The sequence below is a fragment of the Lynx rufus genome, unplaced genomic scaffold (genome assembly GCF_022079265.1).
Source record: "Lynx rufus isolate CCGP_SWC_20201006 ecotype Redwood Valley unplaced genomic scaffold, mLynRuf1.p SCAF_25, whole genome shotgun sequence".
NCBI lineage: Eukaryota > Metazoa > Chordata > Mammalia > Carnivora > Felidae > Lynx > Lynx rufus.
This window is the reverse complement of record NW_025814840.1, coordinates 8,574,340-8,587,833: the sequence shown is the minus strand read 5'-3', so window position 1 is coordinate 8,587,833 and position 13,494 is coordinate 8,574,340. Positions and strand designations below refer to the sequence as shown.

General features: G+C 44.5%; 1 protein-coding gene across 3 annotated transcripts in view; it reads left to right on the top strand.

The window, feature by feature from the left end:
• LIPA (lipase A, lysosomal acid type) overlaps positions 1–13,141 on the top strand; it is a 33,890-nt gene extending 20,749 nt beyond the window's left edge. For 2 of the 3 annotated variants that reach the window (XM_047088589.1, XM_047088590.1), the window contains exons 6-10: positions 291–427; positions 5,832–5,978; positions 6,798–6,869; positions 10,828–10,899; positions 11,632–13,141. In XM_047088589.1, coding sequence (XP_046944545.1) covers positions 291–427; positions 5,832–5,978; positions 6,798–6,869; positions 10,828–10,899; positions 11,632–11,865 — 662 coding nt within the window. In that variant the 3' untranslated portion in view covers positions 11,866–13,141. The remainder of the gene's footprint in view (positions 1–290; positions 428–5,831; positions 5,979–6,797; positions 6,870–10,827; positions 10,900–11,631) is intronic. The other variant, XM_047088592.1, reaches the window with a different exon arrangement.
• Positions 13,142–13,494: the final 353 nt, after the last annotated feature.

Here is a 13,494-nt window from a genome sequence, read left to right as displayed (position 1 = left end):
TTTGCTCAGCTTCCAGGATAAGAGGAACAGGGGCATCTTCTGATTTCTGTAGGTTAAAAACTGAATCAAGCACTTAACAAGTACTTGACTGACTAGTTTAATCAGACTCCGTTTGGAGTCTCCGCTTGGAGAAGCTCAGAGGCCCCCCCATGTGGTTGCCTCCTGGTGGTGGCGTTGCCTGCATGGCTCTCAGATCGCCACTAGAGGGTGTGATGTGCGACCACCTTTGGTTTTTCAGAGAAAGTCCTAGAAGATGGAAACTCCTGTTAATCTTCTTTGTGTTTCTGCAGGTTTTATAGCATTTTCACGGATTCCCGAGCTGGCCAGAAAGATTAAAATGTTTCTTGCCCTGGCTCCTGTGGCTTCAATCAGTTTCTCTACTAGCCCTCTAAATAAATTAAGAGACATTCCAGATTTTCTCTTCAAGGTACTTGAACTCTCCCCAACCCCCCTTGAGCCCCACCAACAACATTTCAGACCTGAAGAACTGGCCTTTAGAAGAGCATCCGTGCCTTCCTCCTCCGTGTTTCACTGTCAGTGGAACAGTGGCTCTTCTCCCCGCAGTGTTTCCTTCCCCCTTCACCCCTCCTTCCAGACCCTGGGGAGTCAGGGAAGGTGAATCACTAATTCTACCCGAGAACACCAACTTCTGATGGTCGGCATGTCAGTGCAGCTATCCCCACACCACACAGAGGGAGCACAGGTGGTCCAGAGTTGCCCTGTACCCCACGCGGTAGCCTGTGCTTGGGCGTAGGCAGGAGACGGGACGTGGGAAGTGTGTCGCTCCCACTCGCCTGACCGTGGCCATACCGAGGGCCACCGAAAGACACCGTTCCTATGACATTTCATAATGTGGCCAGTAATATGGTTACAAGCCAGTAACCTCCCTGAGGCTCAACCCTAGAACTGTGTGACCCCCGCGGCCCTGGCTCTGTTCACAGAGGAAGCAGTTTTCATGAGGAGGAGTTGAGAGCCAGCTGAGGCCGGATGGCCCATTATGTGCGCTCCGTATGCGTTCCATGTGTGATATGTGTATACGCACACACGTTTCCACACAGGACGTATACTTAAAATGAGGTGTAACATATCAGCCACCTCAGAGACGTGCACAGGAGGTACAGACGGTGTATCTCAGAATCCCGACCCACACCTCAGATGGATTCTCGGTACCAGTGACCAGACGTGCAGACAAGATGTGGCCCCCTCTAAGCAATTTTAGCTCTAATGCCTTGGGTCATAGAAGCCTCCGTTCTCACTATAAACAGTTCAGAGATTCCAAATAAAGTATCCTTCAGTTACCAAGGCCTCTCTTACTCCTTCCTCAGAATTAAAACAGTGCTCAGTGTGAGGTTTTCCTATACACCTTGTGTGTGAATTTAAATACGTACAAACGTCCTGAGAGAAATTTAGTGTTTCGTGTTAACGTAGACGGTAGCCCGCTATGTATCTTGTTTTCCAGATGACACGTTTCACTCTTGGTGAGCTGTCACGTTAATACATACAACTCCCTCTTGTTCTGAATTGCTGTGTAGTAAGTATTCTGTTATCAGGAGCTACTGCCTGGTAGACGTTTAAGGTTGTTGCTAATTTGCCGTTGCTGCCTCACTGTGTCCTTAAAAAACATTTTTTTTTATGTTTATTTATTTTTGAGACAGAGAGAGACAGAGCGTGAGCGGGGGAGGGGCAGAGAGAGAGGGAGACCCAGAATCTGAAGCAGGCTCCGGGCTCCAGGCTCCAAGCTGCGAGTACAGAGCCCAGTGAAGGGCTCGAACCCACAAACCGCGAGTCTGTTTGGACCTGAGCCAAAGTCGGATGCTTAACCAACTGAGTCACCCAGGCACCCCTCCTTGTGTCCTTTTTCATAAAGAACTGAAATGGCCATCATAGGGATGTTTTGGATTTAATTTAACCCTTGGAGATTGTGATCTGGTAGCTTTGTAAGGATACCAACTCCCACTCCCCACCTTGGAGATGGTGTCCTTTAAATCTGGAGTGGGGCCAGGAGCTGCGTTTCACAGAGCACCCTGTGGGATTCTAAAGTAACTAAACAGACCGGTAGTTGAGAACCACTGTCCCAGACAGCGGTGTTTCCTAATATCCTGGGAGAATGACAAAGTGAAAAAATAAATGTCCATAAAGCCTTTGGATTAGCTGCCCTGGGAAATCAGTGCTGCTGCCACGAAAGTTTAGTACCCTCTCAGCCTGCAAAGATATAAATTCTAAAGTCATCAAGATTGATCTGGGCAGGCCTGTAAATGTGTAAGGTGAGTTTTTCTTTCTCCCTACGTGCTCTCCTGCTTTTACATGCTCTCGGTGAGCACGCAGCTCTGAGGGACAAGGTCAACTTCACGTTCTTTGTCGGCCAAAAGGAAAGCTTGGCTTCTCATGCTACAAGTCAGTGATACATTGTCCTCTTGTTTTTAGTAGAGAACCTCAGAAGTATATGCATTTATCTATCTATCACATGTGACCGTTATGTAGACTCAAAGCCAGGAGCCTCTTCCTGCCCTGCGACCTTGTCTGCACGTGATACTTCTTGATTCTCCCCGGCTAATCTTAATGTGCTTCGTCTGCAGAAGAGGAGCATTTGAGGAGACCCGGTATCTGTCCGTAGATATTGGTTGGCTATCTTGTGGTAGGCAGATTTGAGAGAGGTCACAGGCTGTGTGTATGTGGACAGCATTTGCCTGAAGAAGTGCCGAGTATGGCCCATACAGTTTTATGACTTCAAATTAGTTGCAGCCTTTAAGCAGCATATGTAATGTTGGAATCTTGATCACTGGTTGTTTGGAGGGCGTGGGGAGAGGGTGGGAAGGGGTGGGAAGGGAGTGAGAAGGGCGCCGTGCACCACAAAGCAGTCGCACCCATAGGCTGAGCATAAGCTTTCCAGTTCATCACGGTTCTTAATGCTCCCTAAACATCCCTGTGGGCAGGGTGGCATTTAACACTTGCCCCTTTAGGGTGTGCCTGGGGGGCTCAGTCGGTTGAATGTGCGACTCTTGGTTTCGGCTCATGTCATGATCTCACGGTTGGTGAGTTCGAGCCCTGAGTCGGGCTCTGCGCTGACAGTGTGGAGCCTGCCTGGGATCCTCTCTCCCCCCCCACCCCCCCTCTTTCTCTGCCCCTCCCTCCCTTTATTTTATTTTATTTTATTTTATTTTATTTTATTTTATTTATTTATTTTATTTATTTTTTAATTTATTTTATTTTATTTATTTTATTTTATTTTATTTTTTTATTTTATTTTTTTATTTTAATTTATTTTATTTTTTATTTTTTTAATTTATTTTATTTTATTTTATTTTATTTTATTTTATTTTATTTTATTTTATTTTATTTTTTATTATTTATTTTTTATTTATTTTATTTCCCTCCCTCCCTTTAAAAAACCCCGAAAGCGTTTGCCACTTTACACATTTGCATTTTTGTGCTGCCTATGTTAGTTTGCTCCTATATTAGTTTGCTCCTCCCGTGAGGAGGAGGCTGCCCCCTGCCCTGCCCTGGCTTCTGGGGGCTTGCCTGCCATTCCTGGTTTGAGAGGAGCATCCCTCCTGTTTTGGCCTTCACCTCCACATGTGTGCGTTCTCCCTGTGTGTGTCTGTCTGCTCACGTTTCCCCATTTCTAGAAGGACCTCGGTCCTGCAGAGCACCCACCCTGCCCACCACATCCTCACTTGATTGCCTCTGAGAAGACCCTGTCCCCAAATGAGGTCACCTGCTGAGATAACTGGGAATTAAGACCCACCCCCGAGGTGTTGGTAGGCATTTGAATTTTTTCACTCCTGCTTGTCCCTCCAGAGGGTAGGCATCAGCAAAAGTGTAAGTTATCAGCGGACAAATTTGGGTTCAATATAAGGAAGGTTGTTTTTCTATTTCCCATTGCACAGGTGTGTGAATATCTTTGAGGGTGTACAGCCCTGGAAACACATGCGCACGGCTTCAGTGGCCATTGGTCAGGGCTTGTGTAGATCAGGAGTCGGCAAGTTTTCTCTAAAGGTCCGTATGGTAAATCTCATTGTCTTTGCGGATCATATGGTCTCTGTTGCAACTGCTGAACCCTGCCGTTGTAGTGTGAAAACAGTCTGAGAGACAGCATAGAAAAATGAGCATGCCCGTGTTCCAATAAAACTATTTATAAGCATAGGTAGTGCTGGTGGAAGGAATGAGGAGTTACCATTTAAGGGGGAGAGTTTCAGCTTGAGATGTTGTAATAGCTTTGCAGATGGATAATGGTGTGGGTTGCACAATAATGTGAGTGTACTAATGCCACTGAGCTGAATACTTAAAAATGGTTAAAATGGTAAGTTTTGTGTTATGTGTGATCTATCACAGTAAAAAAGTATTAGAAGAAAAAAGACAATGGGCTGGAACTGGCTCACTGACAGTAGAATTGGATTGGATGTATGTGCCCTACGTAGACGCATTGTTGACCAGTCTTGGTTTAGACTCTTTCTTGGAAGTCACTACCAATCTTCCAGCCAATGAAACTCTTTGGGGATGGTCCTGGGGCGAGTGATCATTAATTGCCCCTTCTTGCTGTGAAAAGTCTGCTGTGAACTTACTTGGTTTTCTGCCCTTTTCTTCACTGGAGACTTAACAAAATTTTTTTTTATTTAAATTCAATTTAGTTAATGTACAGTGTAGTATTGGTTTCAGGAGTAGAACCCAGTGATTCATCTCTTACACAGGACGCCCAATGCTCATCCCAACAAGTGCCGTCCTCAAGGACCATCACCCATTTAGCCCATCCCCCAGCCAACACCCCTCCAGCAGCTCTCAGTTTGTTCTCTGTGTTTAAGAGTCTCTTATGGTTTGCCTCCCTCTCTGTTTTTATCTTATTCTTCCTTCCCCTCCCCTATGTTCATTTGTTGTGTTTCTTAAATTCTACATATGAGTGAAGTCACATGATATCTTTCTCTGCCTGGCAATTTTGCTTAGCATAATACATTTTAGTTCCATCAATGTTGTTGCAAATGGCAAGATTTCATTCTTTTTGATTGCTGAGTAGTATTCCATTGCATATATATATCACATCTTTATCCATTCATCAGTTGGTGGACATCTGGGCTCTTTCCATACTTTGGCTATTGTTGATAGTGCTGCTATAAACATGGGGGTGCATGTGTCCCTTCGAATCAGCACTCTTGTATCCTTTGGATAAATTCCTAGTAGTGCTATTGCTGGGTCATAGAGTAGTTCTATTTTTAATTTTTTGAGGACCCTCCATACTGTTTTCCAGAGTGGCTGCACCAGCTTGCATTCCCACCGACAATGCAAAAGAGATCCTCTCTCTCCACATCCTCGCTGACATCTGTTGTTGCCTCAGTTGTTAATGTTTGACATTCTGACAGGTGTCCGGTGGTTTCTCATTATGGTTTTGATTTGCATTTCCCTGATGATGAGTGATGTTGAGCATTTTTCATGTGTCGGTTGGCCATCTGGATGTCTTCTTTGGAGAAGTGTCTATTTATGTCTTTTGCCCATTTCTTTACTGGGTTTTTTGTTTTTCGGGTGTTGAGTTTGATAAGTTCTTTATAGATTTTGGATAGTAACCCTCTATCCAATATGTCTTTTGCAAATATCTTCTCTTATTGCCTCAATTGCCCTTCCCTGGAGACTAAGTACACATCTGTAACATCCACTTTTGCCTTAGTAAACACATCGTATAAATATCCTCGCGTGAACGTCCACTGGTTCCCATTTCTTTTGAGTCGTATGTGGAGACACTGGGCATGTGTCTCTTCTTCTGACGCGGGTCATGGAGTCTCATATTCCAGAATAAATGCCGACGTATTCTTGGTTTTCTTCTTCTTCTTTTTTTTTTTTTATAGGACTTATTTGGAGTCAAACAATTTCTTCCCCAAAATGCGGTTTTGAAGTGGCTGAGCACAAATGTTTGCAATCGTGTCATTCTGAAGGAACTCTGTGGAAATGCTCTTTTTGTTCTATGTGGATTTAATGAGAGAAACTTAAACATGGTATGTATGTTCATAATAAAACTTGCTTTAACTTTTAGCGAGTTTATTTTATCTGTGAATATGCTTATTTGTGCTGAAGGATGTGAGAAAAGCAGGAACGACCTCATCCGAGTGCTAACGGGTCTGACATTGAAGAGGTTCAATGTGGGCAAGTGCCTGGAATGTTCTCTGCTGCTTTCCTCAGGCTAGCAGCTTCCCACAGGGTGCCCGTGAGGAACTACTGAGTGAGGACATCTGTCATAATTTATGTCCCAATATTTATATTTATTCTAGTGATCTGTTTCTTTTAAAAAACTACTGAGTGTGTATTTAAATTTGGAACAGCAATTTCCGTGTGTGTGTGTTTGTGTGTATGTACACATTTATTTACCTATTTTTATTTCGTAAAATGTAAACCCTTGGCCAGCAAAATGCTGGTGTTTCTATGTATATTTGTAGTTTGTAATGTTGCATCATGTGAAAACGGATTTTGAGATTCTCGAATGAAGGCTCTAGTTTCTCGTTCCTGATGATAGAAAAAGGTCTGATTATTCTATGAAATGTTGGAAATTCAGAAAGGCTTGTAGCAGAAAATAAAAATGGCTAGTAACCTCAATCCATGCAGCCCTACGGCTGCCATGTTGCTCTGTTTCCTCCATATGTATTCTGTGTGTGTGTGGCTGTGCAGTTTTTCTAGAACATATCTGTAGTCAGAGAATTTTTTTTCTTGTTCTTAATCTCCTATATATGAGATTATGGCTTTGAAGTGCAGAAGTGATTTATTAGCAATGCTTCCTTAACGCTGTATCCATCATTTATGTCAATTTATCTCTTTCGCAGTCTAGAGTGTCGGTGTATATAACACACTCTCCTGCTGGAACTTCTGTGCAAAACATATTACACTGGAGCCAGGTAGGCATTCTGGAGGGGCTGCTGGGGTTTGTATAAAATCAACGTCAGAGGGACCTGTGCCTTCCATGAAGCACTTGTGCGCGAGCCCTTCCCTTCTTGTCGCAGACCAGGCCGGTCGCTTACACATCAGAGCTGGTTTCCTTCCCCTGAGTCCTGGGTTCCTGTCATTGTGTCATTGTACCCTGTGTGAGTTCACCAAACAGGCTATTGGGCTTGACTTTTTTCTCTCCCCTCCTGCCCCACCCCATCAGTTTCTCACCAAGTCCTAGATTTATTTTATTTCTGTGATGCTTCATCAAGCCAGATTTTTGAGCAGCTTTAAGATGTAAGCTAATGTCAGCGTTAACCCGTGAACACTGTAGGACTGAAGACACCAGTGCATAAACCAGAGCAAGCCAGTCAGGGGTGTAAATGGGAGCCAGTCACTTTTAAAATGCAGCTCTCATTGTTTTAGCACATACCACAAAAGCAATGCATGCCCATTCTAGAACATTTAGAGATCATGTACTATAGGAAAAGGATAATAAAAATTGTCTTAGGGATAAAAAACAAAGCTCTGCAATTGTCCGCAGAGATAGAAGATGTGTACCAGGAGATAGGAAATGTCTTTGCTGCCTACTGTATACCTTTTACTGCAGATCATTCCAGAAGGAAGTGGTTAAGGATGCAGATAGAAATATAGTTGCAAAAATAGATTAATTAAATTAGGTGACTTAATTTATTTTCTTCTACTTACTCTTTTACAACTTGTGTCCCCCCCCCCCCCCCCCCCCCCCCCCGCCTAACAATATATCGGGGGCTTAGATCTACCTTAGGACATATTTCTGTAGAAATTTCCTTCCTAACTTCTTTTTGAACATGAAATAACTCACCATTTAAGCTCCAAACCAAGATGCTGTGGTCTTGGATAGCAGTTGCCAGGCACTGGGCAGTCACTGCCTGCAGCAGAATCACATGAGCTGCCTTTAACATTCCACCTTTTAATAAAATATTGTTTTAAAAAATGAGGGGAGTTGGATTCATAGTAGAGCTATTGGATTGGCTACAATCTGGCTTCTAAAATATATTTTTTTAATGTTTTATGTATTTTTGAGAGAGAGAGAGAGAGAGGGAGAGAGAGGGAGGGAGAGAGAGGGGCAGAGCACAAGCGGGGGAGGGACAGAGAGAGAGGGAGACACAGAACCTGAAGCAGGCTCCAGGCTCCGAGCTGTCCGCACAGAGCCTGACACGGGGCTCAAACTCACACTACGAGATCATGACCTGAGCTGAAGTCGGACGCTTAACCGACTGAGCCACCCAGGCGCTCCTCCATTACCTAAAATTTTAAATTACTATTTTTTGCCTTTTCTTTTCCATAGTAAAACATCCTGGGGCAGATGTTCTTGAATTAGAAGTGTATCCTTATACTCGAGGCACATTACTTTCTTAGGATACAGTTGTGGGAGTAGACTTCATGGTCAGAGAGATTGGCATAACTTGAAGACTTGCAATACATATTGTACTTTAGTGAGATTGAAACTGTACGTTTTCATTACCATTCAAGACCTAAGAATAACCTTCTGTCACTTAAAAAACCATCCATCCTAATACTTTAACCTTCTCCTCTGCCTCGTTATCCATATACCATTATCACGGGAGTGTAACCACAGTGCATGTTCCATTTCATTTTCTGCCTGCTTCCCACTTAATAGTATTTATGAACAGTTTTCTCTTTCTGTTGTATTATGTTTATTTGTGACGGGGCCACGCTGTTGTGCATATGGATGTAGCATAATGTATTTAACCAGATCCCTATCCCTGGACTTCAGCTGATTTCCGGGTTGTTAGTGCGGTGTCCTTCACATCGTCCTCCTGCTGAAATGCCCTTTCCAGTGCGTGGCGTGAAGTCCTATGCCTCTTGAGCACAAAAGTCAACTTTGGAGTTCAGTCTGAGTTCCAGGCAGATTTTTCCTTTGTACCCCATACCGTCTCCCGGTGCTTTATACAAATGTTAAAAGACACATGTGAGAGAGTGAGAAACTGATGTCTGTCTACTGTGGTGGATTTTCACTGATAATTTTAGCTGAGAACAGGTGCCCTGATGGGTGCGGTGAGTCCAAATTTTATTCTGCTTGTTAAATTTGCTTCAGGTACCGGTGTCTGTCCTTTGCAAGGGCAAAGGCAGACGCTGAACATTTCTCCTGTAGAAGTAGCATTTTATGCCATTGCTAAGAACTGAAGCTTCGCACAGATTGAAAGCAGTCGAGATGAAGCAAGTCTAGGTTTTTCTCTTTACTGGGCACCACCGACTGGCCTGAGCTGAACAGTTTCCGATTCATTCAGCTGGTCAATTTTGGATTTGATTCTTGGCAGTTTTTAATCTGGGGATACAGAGGAGGTACGGATTGGTGTCATTTCAAAATTTTCAAAAAAGTGACTTTTTAAATGTTTTAATGTCACTATTCTAAATATGCATCCATTACAGTTTCACATATAGTATTATTCCATGGTTGTAGGTAGAATTGTGTTGGTGTGTGGTATGATTTGGTGATTATACTGGCTATACTCAAGAATAAGTGTTAAATAAAATCATTAAAGTATTGAGAAAACAATAAAAACAAGGGGCGCCCGGGTGGCTCAGTCGGTTAAGCATCCTATTCTTGATTTCAGCTCAGGTCATGATCCCAGGGTCGTGAGATTGAGCCCCGCATCAGGCTCCGCACTGAGCATGGACCCTGCCTTGGATTCTGTCTCCCTCCCCCTGACCTTCCCCCCTGCTCACGTGCTCTCTCTCTAAAATAAAAAATAAAATAAAATATTGAATCATTGAGTGGAGTGCATAGCTAGAAAACATGGGGATTATAAATAAATATATTAACTCATAGATTAATATAAGGATAATACAGGGGCACCTGGGTGGCCCAGTTGATTGGGCAACTGACTTCAGCTCAGGTCACGATCTCACGGCTCTTGAGTTTGAGCCCCGTGTGGGGCTCTATTCTCATAGCTCAGAGCCTTGAGCCTGCTTCAGATTCTGTGTCTCCCTCTCTCCTTGACCCTCCTCTGCTCATGCTCTGTGTCTCTGCCTCTCTCTAAAATAAACATTAAATTTTTTTTAAATACAAGTATAATATAGTGTTTATATTATCCCACAGAGGTATGTTCATACATAATCAATATTTTTACATACTAATCTGAATATATTATTCCACATACATATGAATCCACCTATTAGCATTAATCCATATATTGTACGTAATACGCATTTCTTTCCCAAATAAGAGTGTTAACTCTTTGAAAAAGTTTAGGCTTCAAATCTCAGTAAAAAGCCATCATGAAGCTTATCTAACAAGTACAGTTGTCAGCCCAGTGTCCTTCACGGCATGTGTGCAAAGCTGCTTTATTGGGTCGGATGGTAACTCTATTCCGATCAGAATAACATAACTTTATCATTTAGATTATCGGAGTACAGATGACACACAGTGTTGCACTGGTTTCAGGTGCACGACACAGTGATTTGACAAGTCACGTTGTGCTGTGCTTTCTGCCCACGTGGCCGCCATCAGTCGCCACACAACTCCGTTACACTACGAATGCCATTTTGTTTTTTCAAATTTTTTTTTTGTGTTTATTTTTGAGAGAGAGACAGAGTGCAAATGGGGGAGGGGCAGAGAGAGAGGGAGACACAGAATCCGAAGCAGGCTCCAGGCTCCGAGCTGTCAGCCCAGAGCCCGACGCGGGGCTCGAACTCATGAACTGCGAGATCATGACCTGAGTTGAAGTTGGACACTCAACTGACTGAAGCCACCCAGGCGCCCCTGATGCCATTTTGTTTGAAATCACAGTTTGGAAATCAAGAGTCAAACTGCACACGATGTAAAATGGACTTCTGAGGATGTAGTTAACTCCTGCAGCCTGGGAGCCTTTCTTGAACTTCTGTGTCACTCAACTTTTTTCCCCCTTTTATCTTCTTTTTTAGGTTGCTAAATACCATAAGTTTCAAGCCTTTGACTGGGGAAGCCACGCCAAGAATTATTTCCATTACAATCAGGTAAAGCCTTCAAAAGTCTTTAGAATTAATGAGCTGGGCTCTGAAAGCTCACCGGGGAAGCCACCTGAGTCACAGGGCTCTGGTGGGCTCGGTGCTCCCTGGCTCTGTCCCCATCACCGTCACACATCAGTCACAGTGACCAGGAACATAGATTTCAGAGTGAGACTAGCCTCGGCCTGTCACCTGGTCGCTGGCGGGCCTCAGCCACATTACATGGCCAAGATACACAAAGAAACGGACTGTGGTTTGAGTGCTACATGCTCTGCAGCCTGAGGCACTTTGCCCATGCTTGTCTTGTTTCGTTGTTTCCTACAACATCCGTGTGACGGGTGTGCTGGTTGTTATTATGGAAGGTAAGGAAACGGGCCTACGGAGGCCCCGTGGCACGTGTTACATGCGTGGGGGTACGACCCCAAAGCCAGTGCCCCATCACCTGGCTCCCGCGCTTTTCACATCCACTCCCGGGGAGCTCAGCGCCTTTGCGAGGGAACTTAACACTTGTTAGGGTACCCGGTGCGCGGTAACAGTCCGACCGCCGGCAGGTACCATAGTTAGGATTCTGTCACTGTGGCTCAGGTTTCTTCTCATTGTGGTCACGGTAACTTGAAGAGCAAACGGAGACCGCTTTTCACCACGTGATCCTCGCTGGTAAATCTCACCGGGATTTAAGGAGGATCATGTCCACGGTGTTTGTTTTGTAAATTGAAACGCCTCCGGTTGCTTTTATCCTAGACTTACCCTCCACTTTACAACGTGAGGGACATGCTTGTGCCCACCGCCGTCTGGAGCGGGGGTCAGGACTCGCTGGCGGACGTCAATGACATCAGCATATTGTTGCCCCAGATCACCAACTTGGTGTACAACAAGCTCATCCCCGAATGGGAGCATCTGGACTTCATCTGGGGCTTGGACGCCCCCTGGCGGCTGTATGACGACATGGTGAAGCTGATGTCGAAACACCTGTGAGCCGCGCCGGCCAAGTTCACCGTCACGACGCCGGGGATCGGGCAGGTTAAAACGCGTTCGCTTAATTTCTCTAAAATAGTTGTCTGTCTTTCCTAGGCTTTTTATATTTTTGTGTGCAATCAGATTATGCCATTGAAGGTGTTCGAGTCCAATCATGGTGTATTATTTTCCCGTTTTTTTTTTTTGTTTTTTTTGCTTTTTTTTGTCCAATCATGGTGTATTTGAGGCTAGTGCCTCTAACCTACCGTAGCCTTCTTAAGTTTTTTTCAAAATCCCACTGATTCATGAAAGATCCTAACCGTTGTGTAGAGCCTTACAATTTGAAACATACAAATACTGCTTTTTTTGCCTTCACACCGGACACACTGTGGGTGTGTCGGAGTTTCGAAGCCGGGTGGTTTGTTGGCAGATAACCTGACGCTGATTTGAAAAAGCTCAGTGTGTGAAGTATCTGGTTCTCATCTCTTTGCCTTAAAGGGCTCTTCAGTCCGGTGGCTTTGTGGTCATTAGGGAGCCGAATGCCATATTCTTATGTCCTCATGCAGCAGGTGCAAAGTCAAATCCCGTGATGACCCTGTGGTGCCAGGTGTGAAGATTCTATGGTGAATGTTATCGAATCTAGAAATGTTTAAATTGCTCAGACCAAGCAGCATTGTTTGCCGGGGTCTGCAGACAATAGATGGCACTCATTAAAAAAAGACTGACTCCTGTATTTTAAATAGCTTGAAGACTCATGCCTGTAACCCTCTGTCTTCCCGAGTTCGTAATTGTGTGGCAGGCGATCCCTCCACTCGTTTGAGAACAAGAGTGCTGTGTAGAGGCAATACCGCTCTCTTCCGTGAAATTACTGTATTCTCTTGGCCAGCTGTCATATCAGCGCCGATGACCAGACGCAGGAGCCCAGAGGCTGCCCGGGGGGAGCATCCTAACTCATTTTCCCACAAGAGAAACATGAGCGTGAATGTTTTGAGATCAGAGCTCAGGGAGTCTCTGTTTTCTAGTTTTCTGTGCGTCCATAGTTTTAATTCTGATTTGCGTGCCTGCTTCAGGACACCCGTATTCACCCGCTTTCCACATTGCGCCGTTCCCTTGCAACACTGACAGATGGATGGAATGACAGTTGACGTGTTCTTCTGACACAGCTTCTTCAGCTGCAGTAATAAAGGATATTTTACTGATATTTACTTATTTTGCACTGGTAGATGCAGACAGCATCCTACTACTTTGTAACACTTAAAAAGCCTTGAACTTTTCAATAAAACTGAGTAGCCTCGTAGGCGTGAGGGATTGTGTGTGTATATGTGTGTTTTCTCCTTTATTTAATGGCCATCCTGTACTTCCCTTTCTCTTCTGGAGGGACTGACACTTTTCTTCCTCATCTTCTCCCCTCCTCCTAACTCTGAGTAAGCTTCACTGACCCTGCCCTTCAACCTTTGATCCCTCACCGTGGTGAGGAGGGAGCCGTCTCAAACCTAAGGGAGGGTGGGGCATAGTTTGGAAACGCTGGCTGTCAACCTGATCTCACAGGGTTCACTGAGTGAAACTGAGTGGAAACTAAGGAGAGACCTGGGCGCCGGCTGCGGTGGGACCAGGGGTTCAAGGACTGTCCATCCAGCGCCCTCCTCGAGC